The sequence below is a fragment of the Microcaecilia unicolor genome, unplaced genomic scaffold, assembly GCF_901765095.1.
Source record: "Microcaecilia unicolor unplaced genomic scaffold, aMicUni1.1, whole genome shotgun sequence".
Lineage (NCBI taxonomy): Eukaryota > Metazoa > Chordata > Amphibia > Gymnophiona > Siphonopidae > Microcaecilia > Microcaecilia unicolor.
The window spans coordinates 59,757-81,757 of NW_021963231.1; the positions used below are offsets into that span (position 1 = coordinate 59,757).

General features: G+C 40.3%; 1 protein-coding gene across 1 annotated transcript in view; it reads right to left on the bottom strand.

The window, feature by feature from the left end:
* LOC115459092 (1-phosphatidylinositol 4,5-bisphosphate phosphodiesterase beta-4-like) overlaps positions 1–22,001 on the bottom strand; it is a gene marked incomplete at its 3' end in the record, with an annotated part of 136,405 nt that overhangs the window by 56,489 nt on the left and 57,915 nt on the right. Inside the window, 3 exon segments of the mRNA XM_030188958.1 lie at positions 5,553–5,602; positions 7,333–7,483; positions 16,112–16,200. Coding sequence (XP_030044818.1) covers positions 5,553–5,602; positions 7,333–7,483; positions 16,112–16,200 — 290 coding nt within the window.

A 22,001-nucleotide genomic window follows, 5' to 3' on the forward strand; every position in this document is an offset into this window, starting at 1 on the left:
CAGAACTAGAAAAGGATGCCAAGACAGCAGATCACAGAGGTTTGAGAGGCACAAAAAACAAGAAATGTATACATGGTTAAAAGGTCGACACGGCCATGTTTCACCTTCCAAAGGTTGTGCCAGGGGCTGTTAAAATACCCAGAGGTGTATTCTCAGAATATCATCTACTGGTTAAAGGGCTTCTCTCTAGTGCAGTAGCTGCAATCCTGACACAGCCATTGAAAGGGTGAAACACGGCTGTGCTGGGCTTTTAACTATTTATTGTTTTGCGTGGCGAATAAATTGGAACAACTTGAACTCCAACCTCTGCGATCTGCTGTTTTGACGTCCGTTCTGGATCTTGAGGATCGTCTGCCTGTTTGCTTCTTAGAACTGGAAAAGTTTCAGAAAAGGGTGACAAAATGATAAACAAAATGGAACTCCCCTGTAGGGAAAGGCTAAAGAGGCTCTTTAGGTCTGGAAAAGCTATGACGGACATCTGTGAAACCACGAGTGAGGTGGAATGGGTAAATAAAGAATGGTAACTTATACTTTCAAATAATACTAAGACTAGGGAACATTCCATGAGGCTGAAGGCAGATCCTTTAAAACTGTGGAATTTGTTGCCAGATATGGCAGTGAAAAGTGGCAGAACCTGCAAAGTTGACTACTGGTTGTGTGGAGCTCTCATTGTTATCTGCCTTTACAACCTGGAGGTAATGATGGATTTAGCTTTGTCTGGAAGAAAACAGGTAAGAGCAGAGCCGAGGCTGCTTTTCGAGCACTAATTTTATGCCTATTTTATAAAGCAAGAATGTGCCTGCTCCACTTTATAAAATACCAACATAAATGGCAGGCGCAGATATTATAGGAATTCCTATTTGTTGGATTGCCTGAATACTCTTATTAAGCGGCTTCAGAATATTTAAAATTCAGTCACACAAATTATTACGCGGGTTAGAAGATATGACATGTTACTTACTCATGAAGGAAGCCCACTGGTTACCAGGTCCTTACCAAGGGGCTCTTTTACTAAGCTGCGGTAGAAGGGGCTCTGAACTAGCAGCGGAGGTCATTTTTGCCTCGTTCCAGGGCTCCTTTTACCACAGCAGATAAAAAGGTCAAAAAAAAGAAATGGCTGTGTGGTAAATTTGAATTTGCTGTGCGGCCATTTCGGGGGAAGCACTTACCACCACCCATTGAGGTGGTAATATGGGCACCCATGCTAACCTGGCAGCACGCGGCACTGCTCAATTACCGACAGGTAACCCCTGTGCTGGAAAATGAGGTCTGATTTTCTGTAGTGCTGGACATGGCATGCTCTGGGGATGGAACTACTGCCCGCACCTGCATTGGGCCAGCAGAAGTTCTGCGGCAACCCTTTAGTAAAAGGGCCCCTGAGTTAAAATTAGAATGCTAGCTCTGGCTCAAAGTATTCTACTCAGCTCTTCCCCAATATTTGAGTAACTTATTGATCTCTTACTGCCCCTTACGTACCGTAAGGTCTCAGAATCGGCTTGTCATCCCCTTCTCTTTTCAGAGCACAAATGGTCTTCACTAAAGAATCAGGCACCAGCCATTCTCTACTGCACCATGTTTGACTAGACCTCAGTTAGATACTTTGAAAAAGAACTTAAAAATCCACTTTTTCTCATTAGCATTTCCTGAGACCTAGACTGGTGTTAGGGCTTCCTTGCAAGTGCTGAAGGAAGAGACTCCACTGTTTAACTTGTCTTATAGACAGCCCTTTTATTTTACGATTATTGTTCTGTGTGCTGTGGAGTCCGAACTAATGTTGGTTTTGCCTGGAACTCATTAACTTTGTATAATTGGCTGAGCTTCTATTTTAAACTGCTCTGCTTGATTCAACAGAAGGGTGGTATATCGAGTATGATAAATAAATACATATATAAATAAATTTACAACAGCCCTAGAGCTGGTGTAAACATCTGCACCAATTATTTTACGAGTATGTGTGTAAACTGTAGTATTTTATAATTTATGTGTGTACTTGCATGCTCTACCTAAAATCCACCCCGTGCATACCCACTGACAAAGCACGCGCCATGAAACCGTAATTTATAAACGGTCACTTAAGCACATAAATATTGGAATTTGCATGCCTTCTTAGCACCTGCCACGTTAAACCTCCTCTGAATATTGACCCCGCTGTGTTTAGAAATGATTTAGATGAGTTCCTGGAGACAAGTCCATAAACAATTATTAGATGGGTAGACTTGGGAAAGTTAATGCTCATTGTGAAGTAGAAAATACCAAAATAAATAATTCAGAGAAAATTCCCACTGAAGGCAAATCAACACTAATGTTTCATATAAGTATACAGCATTAAACACACACACACACACACACACACATACATATATGTTTAATGTTGATTGGTGACGTAACTGTCCTTATTATGCTATAGACTTGGACTCTGAGGTCTTTTTCCTTCCTTCACAAATATATTCATATATCCATTGATCATATATATGCTTAATATTGTATGCTTATATGACACATTAGATTTAATTTGCCTTCAGTGGAAATTTTCTGTGTTTAAAGTTACTGCTTATCCCTAGGTATATGCAACAAGGAATGGATCTGTTTAGGATCTTGTAGGTGTTTGTGATCTGATTGGTTACTGCTGGAAACAGGATATTGGGCTTTCTGGTCTGATCCAGTATGACATATGTTATGCTCTCATTATTATACTCATTGAGATTGATCACATGGGAATAGAAGAAAAGACTGGGGATGGGGAAAAGAAGAAATGAAGTTTGGGAAAGGAAGAGGAGAAGGAGAAGGAGAAGGAGGGGAAACTGTGATGGGAGACAGAGGAAAAAGTGCACCACCTGGTTCAAATTAGCAGTTGGGGCCAGCAGCAGAAGAGAAGGATGAGGCCTGATAGGCCGCACTACTTTCCCCCTCCTGCTGCAAAATCTTCAACCTGGGAGATGGGAAATGAGGAGGCTGTACAGGGGCGTAGCCAGACTTAGATGGGAGGGGGGGGGGCCAGAGCATAAGGTGGGGGGGCACATTTTGGCCTGCCTCCCAATGCCGCCAACTCTGTCCCCTCCCGCAGCCACTTCTGCCTCCCTGCCGCCACTGGAAGGTACCGCTTCTGCCGTTACCACTCCCCCTGCCGCTCCCACTCCCCATCGCCGCTGCTGCTGCCACTGGAAGGTACCTTGGCTATAGCGTTTGTCCCGCGCTGCTCTTACTTTGCCTAGTGCCTTGTCCTGCTTTCAGCGCCGTGCACGCTCGTTTTAATGAAACTGAGCATGTGCGAGCAATGTAAGACCAGCGTGGAACAAATGCCTTAGCTGGAGGGGATTGGGAACCCCTGCCAGCCAAACTGGGGTCCCTGGAGCCAGTTTGAGGGGGCCCAGGCCCCTGTGGCCCCCTGTAGCTATGCCACTGTTGTATCATAGTAGCAGCACAACCCTCACAAACCTGATCTGGCTCAGCCCAGTCCCCAATCTCCCATGGTGGTTCCAGGTGGTCAAGCCAATTCTGTGGGAAAGGGTATATTTTGTAGCCTTGCTCATGGCCACAAAGACACAGGAAATCAAGGGCTTTGCATATGACTAATAATAGCTTAATAAACTATATTGGAAAATTAGGGGGGGGGGGAAGAAGGATTAAGTGTCACAGATGCTTTATGAATTTGATAGTCTGTCACTGTTGGATCTTTTCATGCTGGAAGCAATGCAAGAACCGCCCCTGCATGTTACAAAAATTATGGCAGAGGACCAGGTTCTTTCAAATTTCCTAAACTGCATGTAATGAGGATGCTCCAGAAAAAAGCTGGCAGAACGTTTTGTTGTCCGTTGAGAAACTGTAGCCCGAAATGCTGTTGTTTTCTTTTTTCAGTACAAAGAGGCAGCAGACTGCTTATTTTCTTTTCTTTTAAAATTGTAATATTATTTTCCTGTAAATCGCTTCGATGTTCTTTTCTTTGAAAGGAGGTAGAAAAAACTTTAGGAACTAAACAGAGGATATCTCTTTTGGGGAAGTTAATACCATCATCTCCAAAGACAGATGATCATTTATCTTGAAAGCTATGCACAGTTACACATCCAAACGTTCATACATATGAAAGCTACAGCTAGGCATTATAAGCCAATTTTGGATAGGATATGAGAAGGGAATTAAGAAGTCCAAGCTGGGATGTGGAAAATTCTCTCTATTTTTACAAAGAAGCTACCAAAGGCAGAGCCTCTCATAAATTACATGTAAGGATGTGCAGGGCACGTCCATAGGGCCAGTGCAAGGGTATTGGGTGCCTTAGGTGAACCTTCAGCCTTATGCCCCCTCCCACACTCAATTACACTTCAGGCCCCTAATCTGTTCCCTCCCAAGAATTTATCCCTGAATTCTACACAGGTCATCAAAATTTGGGTACAGATCCCAGATGCGTGCGGAAACTAATTAGGCAATTAGGTACTAACAATCAATTATCGGAGCTAACTGTTACTTCATTGTACTAATTATGACTTACACACGCATATGCCTTAGGGGTCAGCACTCAAGAAAAATATCTAGGTGTCATTGTAGACAACACGCTGAAATCTTCTGCCCAGTGTGTGGCGATGGCCAAAAAAGAAAACAGGATGCTAGGAATTATTAGGAAAGGGATGCAAAATAAGACCAAAAATATTATAATGCCTCTGTATTGCTCCACGATGCGACCTCATCTTGAGTATTACATTCAGTTCTAGTTGCTGTATCTCAAAAAATATATAGCAGAATTAGAAAGGGATCTGATCCTGGGGGAGTGCGTGTTTGGAGGGTACAATCTAAAGCTGGGGGGAGGGATTCAGGAGCTGGCCTCAGCCTTTACACCCCACCCTTTAAGCATGCACTTATTTATGCCTTTGGGAAAGTATAAATGCAGACATCCAGATTTCTTTTTTTTTTTATTGGTGTCTATTCCCCAACTCAACCTACTCCCTTGTCCACACCCTTACCATGCCTCCACATGGTATTGAAAGAGCAGCAGAAGATATCCAAGCCAATGTCTTTATTAAATCATCCAGGACTCGTCACGAATCGTGTTTCGGCCCCTAGGAGCCTTCCTCAGGAGTCTTTATATGAATGGCTGCTGTGGTTAAGCTAAGCTTAAAACAATATGGTTGTTGTCAAACAAACAAACGTGTCGAGTCCTGGATGATTTAATAAAGACGTTGGTTCAGATATTGTCTGCTGCTCTTTCTTTGGTCACCCTTGTTGTGTTTGTTCGGTTTGTGTGCCTACAAGGGTACTGCTCTTCTGTTTTCCTGCCGTGTCCACATGGTATTGACCACTAACAGTGGCTCTTGAATGTAGGCAATCTAAAAGCTACTATTTGCAACTGGGGAGGTTTCTAAAATAATCCCCAGGTACGTTGGAAAGAAATCAGTGTTGAAATTGAACACGTCACGCTTCACATCAACTACCGTGAAAGCACAAAGCACTACACACCTAAGAAATCACTACAAATCCATGGCCAATGTTACATAATGATTTCATAGAACCATTTCAAGGACATGCTGTACAACAGTTTGCTGCTATTAAATAATCTAGCTTACCTTCATTTGCTTTAAATCTTCTATCTTCACTTGGGGAATGAGTTCTACAGCTAGGAAACAAATAGTTTTTGTTGAAATTCAGTAAAGTTAGTACATATTGCAATACTCAAGCTTAATGATTGCAGGAAAACAGATCTATAATACAATACAAATATCTAGGAGAACAGTTTTGCAATAGCATGCCTAAGGGAAAAATGCATGGGTGCATGCTGTACCTAATTTTTACAAGGGCAGTACTTTCCCTTAGAAACGGGCCTTTGGTGCTCATTTTCAAAGCAGATGGGTGCCTCAAAATGCCTAAAACAACTGTCCATCTGCTAAAAACATCCAGATGCTGATTTTGGAAAGTCAGAATTTGGATGCTTCATACTACTTTTTGTCCAAATAGCAAGGAAGCATGTTGTGGACGGGACTAAGGAAGGTCCAAAAGTAGGATGTCCAACAGCAATTTCTGACTGGGGAAAAACGTCCTTGTCTAAAAAGAAGGATTTTTTTTTTAATCTAGACCTGTTTCTGTCATCCTAGTTACAAAAGTGTGCTCTGATTGTGCAGCTGAGTGCTGGAGGGATTATAAAGCATGACCCTCTCTCTTCCCTGAAAGTGAAACTGGATAGGAAAACCAGGCTCTATGTCAGCTACAGGTATTATAGCCATTCTGAACAAAACAGCAAATAGGTTAGAGAAGTAGCCTGGGGCTCCCGCCAGGAACAGAAAAATGCTTACTGTACCAAACAATACAAGACACACGCAAGCCTGAAGGATATTGAAGTGGTGTACATTCAGGTACAGTAAGTATTTTTCTATTCCTGTAGTAATTAGATTTATGAAAAAAAAAAAAGAGCTACAGTGGGATTTGAACCTGTGTCCTAGTCTAACCACTGGGCATCCCCCCTGTTCTATAAGGATGTCTGTGTTTCCATTTTCATAAGAATATTGCCAGACAGAGGTTCCTGTACCTTGTTTTCTCCTGTTTATAATTTAAACATTTCAGTTTGTACAGCGTAAGAACGTTCTTCTCATGTATTTTCAAACAGGAAATCTTGATGTCTTTCGTGTTCAAAAATAGCTTTGAGATGGATGGGGTTTTTTTGGATGGCCCAATTCTGATTTGGACATTCTTGAAAGTCCCCCCCCCCCCCCCCGATACACAGACTTTGCATCAGCTTGTTCTGTCCTGACACTGAATATTACCAGCACCCATGTTAACTGTCAGCTCCTCCCCAATGTCACCCTCTGTACTGCCCCTGACCTACCCATTTATTTTTGGCCAGTCAGAGCCGATATTCAGTGGCTAGGAGCAATTTGAACGAGCCAGAGCCTCTCCTGCCCACTTATGTCGCTTTGAATATCGGGTGGATTGTTTTTTTCCGAACCAAATGTTAGGAGGTATTAATGACTATTCATCCAGAATTAATATTTTTATGCATTTGTTGTAAGTTTCCCTGACTCAATAAAGATATTTTTCAAAAAAAGAAAAGAACCTTAAACCAGAACATCATACCAGTTGTACACCGTACAGTCTATCTCTGTTCTGATGAACTGACAGTTTAAGTGAGTGATTCAGGCAAGGGGCAAAAAAGTGACTTCTCCTAGTTCACAGCAAGTAACAGTGGCAGAAACAGGACTTGGAATCATCTCTTTTGGCTCCCAGCTCATTACTTTAAAGACACTGCTCCCCATATGTCATTGAGCATTATTTTTTTTTTCAGTGAGCAGTTTCATGGCACAAGAAATATCTTTGTTTTTTTGATGGGTGCTCTTTGTTTTTATTTATTTTTACCTTTTTTGGTATCTGGTCCAGGGCCCTGGGCGGCAGTTGCAGCTGGTCTGATTTCAGAGCTGCTCTGAGGAGTGACATTTGCTTTGAGATTGTTACTTTTTCCTTTCTTATCATTCTTGGAGTTATCATTTGGCACATCAGCAATATCACTCTGCAACAAGCAATGACATTGATCTTAGCAATATCAAAACAACAAAATGTGTTCTCATCAAAATACGTTCATTTTCAGTTCCTATTCTCTTTCAACAATACTCTTCTGTTTATAGTTGCACTTTTTGTAGAGCAGAATATGTTTTCTAAGAGGAACACTTAGGCTTGTGAGGCATAGCCTTGACACCATTTTCTGTGTTGCGGAACTGAACTTGACCATGCCTGAGTGGTAGGCCTGTCACACTAAATGGAATCTCTGTGTCAGAAGATATAGCACTGTGCTTGTGACAGACCAAGGACTTTGACCAGCTAGATCTAGTCTGAAGAATTCAAGATGACTTTGAAGAAGGGACATTGTTACATTAACAGGCTCATTTTCGAAAGAGATGGATGTCCATCTTTCGACATAAATTGGAACATGGACGTCCATCTCCCAGGGACGTCCAAATCAGTATAATCAAAACCCGATTTTGGACATCTCCAACTGCAGTCCGTCAGAAGGACATCCAAATCTCAAGGGGGCATGCCAGGGGAGTGTTCAAGGTGGGACTTGGGCGTTCCTAAGACATGGACGTCTTTCAGCGATAATGGAACAAAACAAAGACATCCAAGATTAAAACTTAGATGTTTTGAGCTAGACCTGTCTTTATAATGAATAGCTGTAGTGGAAATTGAACCCAGGATTAAAGTCTGCTGCACTAACCTACTCCTCTACTCCACACAAGAGGTGCCCCAAATGATCATATGACCACTGGAGGGACTTGTGGATCACCTCCCCTTCCTTCCCCAAATCACAAAACATTTTTTCAAATAGCACTGTCAAAAGGAAAAGATAGACTTTTTTTGTAGAAAATAACCTGATTTTGGACATTTTACAAAAAACATCCAAATTCAGACTTAGATGTCATATCCAAAAATACCCCTTGTACATTTGACTTGCCCAAAGTTACAAGGAGCAGCAGTGGGAATTGAACCCATGTTGCCAGGATCAAAGCCCGCTGCACTAACCATTAAGCCACTCCTCCTCTGTTTTGGACAGCTTGCATTTGGATGTCTTTGTGTTCGAAAATGGCCGAAAGTCAAAGATGTGCAAATCCAAGGACATCCTTGGATTTGGACATCTTTGACGGTATTTTCTAAACAAAAGATGGACATCCATCTTTTTTTCAAAAATACGGTCTTCCCTGCCTCTGGATTTGGACGTTTTACAAAGACATCCAAATTCAAACTTAGACGTTTCTTTCAAAAATGCCCTTCTATATAAGTGACATTGGAGCCTCTCTGCATACTTTCAAGTTTATGTATAAGAATACCAGCATGATTGGTTTAATATCATCAATCAGCCAATCACCATCTACGATTTGCCCTATTTTGATGGGCAAGTCTGATAACACTAAGTACTTATGGCTGTGCAGAAACCATGGGACAGAAGGAAGAGGAGGAGAGATAGGAAGGAGACGGAAGGAATGACATTTTAGCTACCACTGGAAAACCTAAAGACACCTCAGACTGTAATAATGACAGCAACAGGTTGTATGGTCTTGGTTTTGTGATCACTCCAATATCAAGGGATAGGTAGTAAAGATGTTTGCCAGTAGGGGGTGTGAGTTATATTTGACACTAAACTTACAAGAATAATAAGAAACTATTTCTCACAATTTATTGCTGCATGTTGACTCTATAAATTGCTTTGGTAAATAAACCATTATAATTTATGGAATTCTTTTATGGAATTCTGATGGGCAATCTGAGTACAGAGAGAAGTCATGTCCATGAGCTTGGGCCTGTAATTTTTCAAAGCTATAGAGATCAAACTCTTGAAGTTCCTTCTAGTTCCAAGCAGAACGACATTGAACACTGGACTCCCAATGCAGGCAATTTTGGCCGAAACATGGTCCGTGTTGAGTCCTTGGAACTGACATTCTGGCTATAAAATAAAGCTATTTCACTGAGAAACTCTCCCTTCTCTCTTCGTTATCTCTGCTGTATTTCTCCTGAGTTGTCTTTGGGCAAGCAAATAGGTGTGCCCTATACAGAGAGTGTCACACATACTTATTGGCTACACATAATTTTGTACACAGTTCCTAAACTGGCTTCTCTGAAAATCTGAATAGACTGTATACCTAAATTTATGCTCCTAGTGTTACTAGGTGCTTAAATTCAGAAGCCTCAAAAATAAGCTAGTAACAGGGGCACATTTAGGGAGCAGAAAAAAAAGTTAGAAGCTCAGCACTGATTTTCAGCATTAAGTATCCAAATTAGGCTCATAAATCTAGGCACATAAATAGGTCTAAATTTAGGAAAATGGGGGGGGGGGGGGGGGGCAATATTCGGCTCATAGTGGTCGGCATTATTTTAAATACTGACTCCTGTGAGCTGAATTAGATCCAGGTATTCAACATCTGGCATAATATGGATACTGTCTATATAGCCAAAGTCTTTGCGGGCCACCAGAAGTTCTCCATGTCTGGCCGATATTCAGTGCTGATACCTAGTCAGGCATAGTCACAACAGCATTGCATGCAGTCTGACTTGCCAGGTTAGTTGTCCAGGCACTCGCATTGATCATCAGTGGTGCCAGGGATCCACTCCGACTCCATCCCCAGAATATCCTTACCCTAACTGAAAAGTGATGTGGCGATCAGAGCTAATACAAAAAGGCACTTTCTAGTCACTGAATATTAGCATTTGGGCTAGGCAGAGCAATTAAACTGAGTGAAGAAATATTTTCTCCGATTCCTTTTAAATGTACTACTTTGTAGCTTCATCGCATGCCCCCTTGTCCTAGTATTTTTGGAAAGCATAAATGTTTCACATCTACCCGTTCCACTCCACTCATTATTTTATAGACCTCTATCATATCTCCCCTCAGCCGTTTTTTCTCCAAGCTGAAGAGCCCCAGCCACTTTAGCCTTTCCTCATAGGGAAGTCGTCCTATCCCCTTTACCATTTTCGTAGTCCTTCTCTGCAGCTTTTCTAATTCCACTATATCTTTTTTGAGATGCGGCGACCAGAATTGAACACAATATTCGAGGTGCAGTCGCACCATGGAGCGATACAAAGGCATTATAACGTCCTCATTTTTGTTTTCCATTCCTTTCCTAATAATACCTAACATTCTATTTGCTTTCTTAGCCACCGCAGCACACTGAGCAGAAGGTTTCAACACATCATCAATGACGACACCTAGATCCCTTTCTTGGTCGGTGTCTCCTAATGTGGATTGCACGACGTAGCTATAATTTGGGTTCCTCTTTCCCACATGCATCACTTTGCACTTGCTCACATTAAACGTCATCAGCCATTTAGACACCCAGTCTCGTAAGGTCCTCGTAATTTTTCACAATCCTCCCGCGATTTAACTACTTGGAATAATTTTGTTTCGTCAGCAAATTTAATTACCTCACTAGTTACTCCCATCTCTAGGTCATTTATAAATATGTTAAAAAACAGTGGTCCCAGCACAGACCCCTGGGGAACCCCATTAACTACCCTTCTCTAGTGAGAATACTGACCCAACTCTCTGTTTTCTATCTTTTAACCAGTTTTTAATCCACAATAGAACACTATTTCCTATCCCATGATTCTCCAATTTCCTCTGAAGTCTTTCATGGGGTACTTTGTCAAACGCCTTCTGAAAATCCAGATACACAATATCAACTGGCTCACCTTTGTCCACGTTTGTTCAAAGAAATGTAATAGATTCCCTTCACTAAATCAATGTTGGCTTTGTCTCATTAATCCATGCTTTTGAATATGCTCTGTAATTTTGTTCTTTATAATAGTCTCTACCTTTTTGCCCGGTGCTGACGTAAGACTCACCGGCCTATAATTTCCTGGATCTCCCCTGGAACCTTTTTTAAAAATCGGAGTTACACTGGCCACCCTCCAATCTTAAGGATAAATTACATATTACTAACAATAGTTCCGCAAGTTCATTTTTCAGTTCTATCAGTACTCTGGGATGAATACCATCCGGTCCAGGAGATTTGCTACTCTTCAATTTGTCAAATTGCCTCATTACATCCTCCAGGTCTATAAAGATTTCATTCAGTTTCTCCGACTCATCAGCTTCGAATACCATTTCTGTCACCGGTATCTCTCCCAAATCTTCCTTGGTGAAGACCGAAGAAAAGAATTCATTTAATCTCTCCACTACAGCTTTGTCTTCCCTGATCGCCCCTTTTACCCCTTGGTTATCTAGCGGTCCAACCGATTCTTTTGCCAGCTTCCTGCTTTTAATATACCTAAAAAAATTTTTACTATGTGTTTTTGCCTCCAATGCAATCTTTTTTTCAAAGTCCCTCTTTGAGTTCCTTATCAGCGCTTTGCATTTGACTTGACATTCCTTACGCTGTTTCTTATTATTTTCAGTTCGTTCTTTCTTCCATTTTCTGAAGGATTTTCTTTTAACTCTAATAGCTTCCTTCACCTCACTTTTTAACCACACCGGCTGTCGTTTAGTCTTCTGTCCTCCTTTTTTAATATGCGGAATGTACTTGGCCTGTGCTTCTAGGATGGTGTTTTTGAACAGCATCCATGCCTGATGTAAATTTTTGATTCTCGCAACTGCTCCTCTAAATTTTTTTTTCACCGTTCTTATTTTATCAAAGTCTCCTTTTTTAAAGTTAAACGCTATTAAACGCTAACTTATTGGATTTCCTGTATATACTTAATTCAAAGCTAATATCAAATTTGATCATATTATGATCATTGTTATCAAGCGGCCCTGGCACCATTACCTCCTGCACCAGATCATGCACTCCACTAAGGACCAGGTCTAGAAATTTTCCTTCTCGTGTCAGCTCCTGTACCAGCTGCTCCATAAAGCAGTCCTTGATTTCGTCAAGGAATTTTACCTCCCTAGCATGCCCCGATAATACATTTACCCAGTCAATATTGGGGTAATTGAAATCACCCATTATTATCGTGTTGCCTAGTTTGTTTGCTTCCCTAATTTCCTTTAACATTTCTATATCCATCTGTTCATCCTGGCCAGGCGGACGATAGTACACTCCTATCACTATCCTTTTCCCCTTTACACATGGAATTTCAATTCATAGGGATTCCAAGATGTGTTTTGTTTCCTGCAGATTTTCAATCTATTTAATTCAAGGCTCTCCTTAACATACAATGCCACCCCTCCACCAATTCGATCCACCCTATTGCTACGATATAATTTGTACCCCGTTATGACAGTGTCCCACTGGTTATCCTCCTTCCACCAGGTCTCAGAGATGCCTATTATATCTAATTTTTCATTTAGTGCAATATATGCTAACTCTCCCATCTTATTTCTTAGGCTTCTGGCATTCGCATATAGACATTTCAAAGTATGTTTCTTATTCCTATTTACATCATGCTCAGTACTTGACAGTATTAATTTGCAATCTTTTGTCTGATTTTTATTTAAGGACACCTGATCTACTACGGTCTCATTTGCAACCTCACTATCGGGATACCCTAGCTTCCCTGTTTTGGTGATATCTTTGAAAGATACCTTATCCCAAACCATGTGCTTTTGAGCGACTGTCGGCCTTCCCCCAGTTTCTAGTTTAAAAGCTGCTCTATCTCTAAATTCCGATGCCAGCAGCCTGGTCCCACCTGGTTAAGGTGGAGCCCATCCTTTCGGAATAGGCTCCCCCTTCCCCAGAACGTTGCCCAGTTTCTAACAAATCTAAAACCCTCCTCCCTGTACCATCGTCTCATCCACGCATTGAGACTCCGGAGCTCTGCCTGTCTCTTGGGCCCTGCGTGTGGAACGGGTAGCACTTCAGAAAATGCTACCCTAGAGGTTCTGGATTTGAGCTTTCTACCTAAGAGCCTAAATTTGGCTTCCAGAACCTCTCTCCCACATTTTCCTATGTGATTAGTACCCAAATATACCAAGACAGCTGGCTCCTCCCCAGCACTATCTAAAATCCTATCTAGGTGATGAGTGAGGTCCGCCACCTTCGCACCAACAGGGTACCATGTTTCGGCACAAATGGTGCCTTCTTCAGGAGTCTTGCTGTCTGTGTATGAAGATATAGATCCTCGATGCGTAGATTCGAGGAGAGAGTGTTTTTTAGAAAGACCTTTGTGATGCAGAGTTTTTGCCGCTTCTGAACATCACTATAAAGCACTTTATATCTTCATACACAGACAACAAGACTCAATGAAAGCACCGTGTGTGCCAAAACATGGTACCCTGTTGAGTCATCCTCCAATAAAGCTTTTGATTTACATCTAGCGTCTCTGGTCTGTTTTGAAGAGACTGACTCTGTTCCCACTCCTTGCCTTCACATAACTTTGGGCTTCTGAATCTGGCTCGTAGTGTGTAATTGCAGGAGGGCATACACATGAGCTGGCCCCACATCTATACTTGTTACTTACAGAATATTGTAAGTTATGTGCTAAAGTACAATTAGGCATGTGCATTTACGCCTGCTATTGACTTGGTCTAAGTGGATGCACCTAAATTTTGGCACATAAATGCTGACTTACGTAGTATTCTATAATGGAATCTGGGTGCCCAGATGCTTTTATAGAATTAGTGCTTAGTGAGCTCCATCTTGACGCCTTTTAGAGACTTGCCTCTTATGGTTCTAGGTGAGTTCCCACTTGGATAATTCCAATAGGTCAGTTCTCACCCACCAATTACCCCCTAAATAATTACCATCTAGGCAGTGCTTTTTTTTCTAGCACAAAAGGTGACAGTACTCAAATGCCAGGCCACCCTTCAGGGGTGGGGTGATCACTGATGGACCCACCCCACAATAACCAGGCTCTCTACAACCAGTCACAGAATCTATGACAAGGCAGAATTGTTGTGTAAAGCCTGAGCTCTCATTAAAACTTGGGGACCATGGGTCAATTTTAGCAGACAATGGAAAAGGTGCCAGTAGTCAGTACCCTCTCAAAAAAGCACTGCATCTAGGTCAATTTCCTCCTAACCAATTTCTCTCCATAACATTTATATAGCAAATATACTTCTAACACAGTGTGTATCTAAAGAAAAAAGAATATTACCTACATATAACTAATTATGAAACAAAATGTATAGTGAAAGCGGAAAGTGCTTAATCACCAGCAGACCAAATAAAGAAAAGTGGGGCTTATAAATCTGCAGATCAAAAAACTTTCATACCTATGTAGCGAAAAACACCACTTATGCTGACAAATAATACAAGTATACCCAGAAAAGGAGCCTAAAAAGAGTGTACACATAAGCCACAAATCAATTAAAAATGCCAGTAATACACCTGTAACTATACAAGTGAACAAAAGAAGCAAAACCTACAATCGTGAAACTGGATAAGAGATTAAAATCATTGAACCATTGATAGTATTTTACAACAGAGCATATCATATAATAAAACTGCAGATGATATAGCAAAAAAAAAAAAAAAAAAAAACAGGAGGATTTACTTACATCAAGAAATGCTAAACTGAATGGCTCGGGAGCCAAAACATTTTGATTTTAAGTGTGCATGCAAATATCAGTAATGTAATGCTAATTAATGTATTCTTGCCTGGCAACATTACAAATAACCCATATAAGTTAGTAGAGGAGTGTGGTAGCCGTGTTAGTCCACTCTTAAGGTTATCAATAGAAATCAAACAAAATAAAACATGGAAAAGAAAATAAGATGATACCTTTTTTATTGGACATAACTTAATACATTTCTTGATTAGCTTTCGAAGGTTGCCCTTCTTCGTCAGATCGGAAATAAGCAAATGTCATTTGCTTATTTCCGATCTGACGAAGAAGGGCAACCTTCGAAAGCTAATCAAGAAATGTATTATGTCCAATAAAAAAGGTATCATCTTATTTTCTTTTCCATGTTTTATTTTGTTTGATTTCTATTGATAACCATATAAGTTAGAAAGAGTACAATTAAGATACTAGGGAGAATCTAATGGGGGGGGGGGGGGGGGGAGGAAGGGAATTCTGCAGGAGGGAACTGATACCTCAGGGTGGGAATTGATTAGGAAGAAATTGACCTAGATGGCATTGATCCAGGGGGTAACTGGTGGGTGGGAATTGTCCAAGTGGGAAATCGCCGGATACAGACGCCAATACATGTAGCATGGCTGAAAATACGCCTAATGTAGATGTGTACTCCAGGCAACTTGGCAGATGTCTCCGGACTTCCCATTTGAAAACTGACCCAAATGCCTCTACTAACTAATTTTATTTTCTGAGTTCTTTGTTGTTGAGTCATTTTGTAAGTACAGGTGGCACTATTATTCTTTCTAAAGATTTTTATGCTATATTTGTGGAGAGATTTTAACATTCATATAATCAAGTGATAGATATCAAAAGCTACAACTGAAGAATGACTGCTGTTTTTTCACAGAGTGCCTGGACATGCCCACCTGAATTGCTATATACCCTCATTTCTCTTTTTTCCAGCCTACAGTGTCATCTGTGCTTTTGTTTTTATTATTATTATTATTTCACAATTCACAAATGATCATTGGGAGTAGAGTGGGCAGATCAAGCCTGCTTTGATAGGACTTGCTGGACTTGCAATAATAATAAATCATCATAATAATCATGATAAAAACTTCTCCAGAAATGACAGGCAAATTCAATATATTGGTACAGTTAGCACCAAAGTATAAATAATTCATATTTACATACAGTTTCAATACCCATAGCTCTCATCTGATCTGCTCTTTTTTCCATCACGGACAGAAATTTCTTTGGATCTGACAAAGCATCAACAATATCTGAAAGAAAATTAGACCACTGTTAGTTTTCTCTACAGTACCTTCTGGATTAATGAAAGCAATTGATCGGCACCTAGTATTGGTAGAAAACCCACAGGGCCCTGTTTACTAAGCCATGCTGTAGGCGTGCTAAAGTTTTTACTGATTATTTGTTTACTAAAGCCTACCCTGAAGTCAGCAATGCTGTTTAACCCCCTTTATTTTCCCGTATTACATAAGTACATAAGTAATGCCACATTGGGAAAAGACCAAGGGTCCATCGAGCCCAGCATCCTGCCACCACAGCGGCCAATCCAGGCCAAGGGCACCTGGCGAGCTTCCCAAACGTACAAACATTCTATACATGTTATTCCTGGAATTGTGGATTTTTCCCAAGTCCATTTAGTGGTGGTTTATGGACCGTCTAACCCCTTTTTAAACTCTGCTAAGCTAACCGCCTTCACCACATTCTTCAGCAACGAATTCCAGAGTTTAATTATGCGTTGGGTGAAGAAACATTTTCTCCGATTTGTTTTAAATTTACTACACTGTAGTTTCATTGGCAGTTTACCTGCTCTTTACTCCTTGGTTGCTCCTGTTTTCCCTTCCGTATTTTCTTATTTTAGCTACTCTGTACTTCTTTGTAAATCTATTACTGGAACAATTTTCTCCTGTTATATTATGTAATTTTTCTTGTAACTTTGTTAGCCACATTGAGCCTGCATAAGCAGGGAAAATGTGGGATACAAGTGGACCAAATAAAGCTAGAGACACCCATAGGAATATATGGGTGTTTCTAGCCTTAGCGTATGCTAATTTTTAGTGCATGCTAAAAACGTTAGTGCACCTTAGTAAACAGGGCCCTCAGTGTTTGGTTTACAGCTTAACAGTGAACATGGCTGAACGTTTTTCAGGACAGCTTCTGCAGGGAGATTCACACATTGCTTGGTTTAATTATGCATCTTCATAAAATAGTGCTTAAGTTGGCATTTGTTTGGTGTCTTAAATGAGGGGCACTCCAACATCAACAACAAAAACAAAGTATTTATATACCATCTATACCTGGAGCTCAATAACAGTTTACAATAAAATATCCGAATAAGCTAAAACAATAATCTCTTACAGATCAAGATGTGTTAAACCAACTACAGTATTTATCAGTGTAGCTGTGGTTATAAAACCATTTTTAAATAACCTGCTGATAATAGTCCCAATTTTAATGTTAGATCTTCTGAGTGGTGGGAAATGTTTTTTGGTGGGGGGGGGGGGGGCTTTGCACTTTTTTTTTTTTTTTACTTTTTTGACTTGGCCCCCACCATATTACCTGCAAAGGAAGATAGCTATTTGCTACTGCATGTATGAGTTTACCCTGAGTTGTAAATACATGCCAGATGCTGGGCACACCCCCTGCATTACCACAAAAGGTTTGCACATACCATATTTGCTTTTAACATGCAGTATATGCAAAACTTACTGTATTTTAGTAAAAGGATTCCCAAATGAACTAAGCAGACACAGAAGTAAAAGGAAGCTTGATTCTGATGGTGCTCTGATCATGCTGGCTTTTTTTTAGGACCCATTAGCCTTCTTCCTTCAGGTGCCAACATTCACAATTACCAGATTGCTATGACCATGTCAAACTCAATTTGCAGTTTACAATTTTAGGATAATTGAATTAGAATGCAATGAAAGCAGCTATAAAACCTGTTCTCACAGCAACCAGAAACATCTAGAAATGGGTGTTTTTTGTGTCACATAATCTGCAATAAGAGAGCAGAAATATCATACAATACGGATACTTGTATACTGAATCTTAAGCACCCAAGCAATGATGCAAAGCCTGTGCAGTATCTATCTGCAAATCCTCCTTCCTAAGGCTTAATATATAATATCCAGCTTGAATGTAAGCAAAAGAATCCTGTGAAGAAAGATCAAACTTAGAACAAAGCACCTCAAATGCTAGCATGGTCCCTATGCTCTCAGAAAACTCACCATCCCACTTCAGGCCCTTGAGTCACCATTTCTGAAAGATCTTTTCCCCCAATCCTGGTGAAAAGTTCAGATTTCCCACTAGTGGTAACAGGAGGGTCACTATGGGGTTGCTATGCACTCTGTGACTTAACTTCCTCTAACTCCCCTCATATAAGATCACACTATATGATTAGCAAACCCTTCCTCCAAATGCAGGGCCTTTGCATGAAGTACATAAGGCCCAGAAAGAGGTGAAATCAGAGCACCCTCAAATTCCTCAGGAGTATAATAGTTTACTTGTTTAAACCAGTCCTGCAAAAGGCGCAATCCACGTGCTATATTATAAAGTTTCAAGTCTATCAGACACCATCCCCCTTAGTCCCTACGCAACATCAAGATATGTCATGAAATTCTGAAGCGCTTCCCTCACCACAAAAATCTCCACAGAGCACTGTGAAGATAATCTCTGTAATGAAGAAAAACTGGCAAATATTGGAGGATGTAAAGACAGTGGGGTACAAGGAGCATATTGTAAAGGAGTATCTTCCCTAATTAAGTGACCAGCAATGCCTCCCAAAGCTGCAACAGCTGCAAAGTGCTCTTCAAGAGAGGCCTGATATTATCCACATAAAGTTGTCCTGTATCTGCCCTCACATTAACTCCTAAGTACCATATAGGGACCTTCACTTTGTGCAAAGGAAAAGGTGGCCATTCCTTAGCTATATGTATATTCAACGGTAAGACCTCAGATTTGGAATCATTCAGTTTTAAACCAAAAATAGTCCCAAAATCTGTAAAGGTCTGCAGAACTCTTGAGAGAGATTGGGTAGGGTTAGTTAAAAACATTTTATCATCTGCAAATGTAAACATTTGACATGTGACTTACCCAGAGAAATTCTTAGTCTCCCATAAGTTTAGCTAACAAAGGCCCTAGGAAGCGCAGATATAAGAGAGTTGACAGAGGGCACTCTTGACGAGTGCCATGATACAGTGGGAAAGAGGGCAATGGAAAGCCATTTACCAAGAGTGCCTCTGTTAGATTGGTATATAATGTTTGAACAGCCTCAGTAAATAAACCTATTAGGCCGTATCTCTAAAACATAAAAAACAGAAAAGGCCACTCGACCCTGTCGAAGGCCTTTTCAGAATCAAAACTGATGGCTAAAGCAGGAACAGCTTCGTGTTTGCATTATTCTAGAGTGAAAATCAACTTTCACACATTTATAACAGCCTGTCTACCTGTAACAAAACTAGTTTGCTCCTCTCCCACTAATTTAGGCAACACTGATGCCAAACGCTCTGCCGTAAGTTGTTCAACAATCTTCAACTCTACATTAATAAGCGAGATAGGATAGTAGGATTCAGAGAGTATATGGTCCTTGCCAGGCATTGGCAAAATAGTAATCAATGCATGATTAGCATAGGCACCCCCCCCCCCCTTGTTATGGCATTGGTATAATAAGCTTCCAAGGGACCCAGAAAAATACGATTGTTATATTTTAAAGAATGCATCACTAAATCTATCCAGTCCCGGAGACTTGTGAGGTTTAAGACCTGAGAATGCTCGCTGGATCTCCTCTCCCAAAATCGGAGCATTAAATTTAACCAGATAGGCAATGGCAATGGCAATGAGCCCAACCACACTTCAATGTCAAGAGCTGTACGATGTACTTCAGAAGTATACAAGTTCTTATAAAACTGCATAAATAGGTGTTCTAACGTTTTCTGACATGTTGTAACCTTCCCTTCCTGTGTTTAAAGTGCAGATATAATTGTCATATCTCCTTAGGCTCTAGTCAGATTCACTAGAAGTTTTCCAGGTTTATTACCAAATGTATACAACTTAAATACATTTGTATTATTATGTATAGTTTTCTCATGAATTAAAGCATTCGATGCCAATTGAGCCTTAAGCCAAGAATTTGTATTAGTTGGAGTTGGGGCTCTTTGATGTATATATTTCATTTTCCTACACCTGTGCTCCAATGAAATAAGCTGACTCACTAGCACTTTATTTTACTTACTGACATATGCCATAATATTCCACCTCACGACAGCCTTTGCTGCATCCCAGAACAGAAGTGGATTTTCATTATGGGCCATATTATGGTTGCAGTATTATTTCCACCTCTGATCTACGTACACACGAAAAGTCTGATCCCTGTATAAATAAGTTGGGAAGCGCCATCTAGGTCTCCCTCCCTTCCTGAGTCGCAGCCCAGCAATTTCAACAGAAATTAGTGTATGATCAGATGTGAGTAAGGGACTTATAGCTGCAGTCAGCACTTCTGGAAAGAAGGTCTTGGAAACAAAAATGTAGTCTATGAGAGCCATGGACCCTGGAGATATGAGTATAATCCCTCTCCACTGGGTGGAGAAGTCTCCATGAATCCACCAGATCCAAATTATGAGTAATTGATTTGAGTCCTTTGTCTGATCTAGGTTGTATTCTAGAGATGCTAGCAGTAGCGTCTAAATCAGACGCCAATACCGAATTAAAGTCTCCAGCTAACAACAACAGGACAGGTAATAATGACTTATTTTTGTCCTTCAATAGGTGTGTAAATAGATGCTACTGTAACCAACATACCATGCATCACCAAATATCCATCCTTGCTGTCCTATAATGTCTTAATTTCCTTGTCTAGCAAGATGTATGCATAAATTTAAATGGCTGTCAATTAGCTCCGGTAATTGATTGTTAGCACCTAATTATTGGCTCATTACTCAATTAAATTGCACACACCCAAATTTTGAGTGGCATTTATACAATTTAGGGGTTAACCCTCTACTGTATCAGATTGTAGGCCCTCTGGGGAAGGAAATTACCTCCTGTACCTGAATATAACTCACCTTGAGCCACTACTGAAAAAGGTTCGTGCTAAATCCAAAATCCCTTCCCTTTCCTTATAAAGGAAAATTAGGTGCCTGTTTTCCTTTATAGGATACTAATATAAGCAGGCATAGATGTGCATATGTATCTGGTGCGAGCACTTATTCTAAGCCATATAGCTGTGCTACAGTCCCCTATATGTTTGGGTTACAGTTCTTTATAATAGGTGCTAACATTTACACGATGATTACATGTGTAAATATTTAGCATAACGGAATGTACACACGTTATGTGCACACATACTTTTTAATTTATTTACCGCCTTTTTGAAGGAATTCACTCAAGGCAGTGTACAGCAAGAATAAGTGAAATATAAGCAATCAACAGACAATTAGAGCAGTAAAAATATTCAAAAACAATATAAAGTACGGCATAGTATGCTACATTATAATGCCAACACAATAAAACATTTTTTTTATTTTATTTTTAAGATTTAATATTACCATTCCAAGAATAACTCTTGTACAGAACAAAAGGAAGAATATAATCACAATATTTTTACATTTACAAATTATTTCAGGAAAAATAAGTATATAGTCATCCTATCTTAGTCCACAATTCTAGAGCGGGAACAAGGCACAATATTCTGGGGAAAATAATATCAAACACTAATTCAAAATTAGAGACCTGAAAGGAGAATTTCAAGAGCATTTCTAATTCAGATTATGGTGTAGATGTCAATACCATTTCTGGATTTGAAGATGGGGTTGCTGCCCTCTTAGATTCAAAGAAAGAACTTAAATGTAAAGGGTCAAAGAAAACATACTTCACAGAATTCAGTTTCACTACACACTTACACTGAAAATTCAACCAAAAAAGACCACCCAACTGAAAAACAGAAGGGCGGATCTTAAGAAAATTTTGACGCCTCTTTTGAGTAGCTTTAGATACATCAGGAAATATTCTAACCTTATAACTCAAGAAAGTCTAATCTGTATGTCGGAAAAATTGTTTTAAT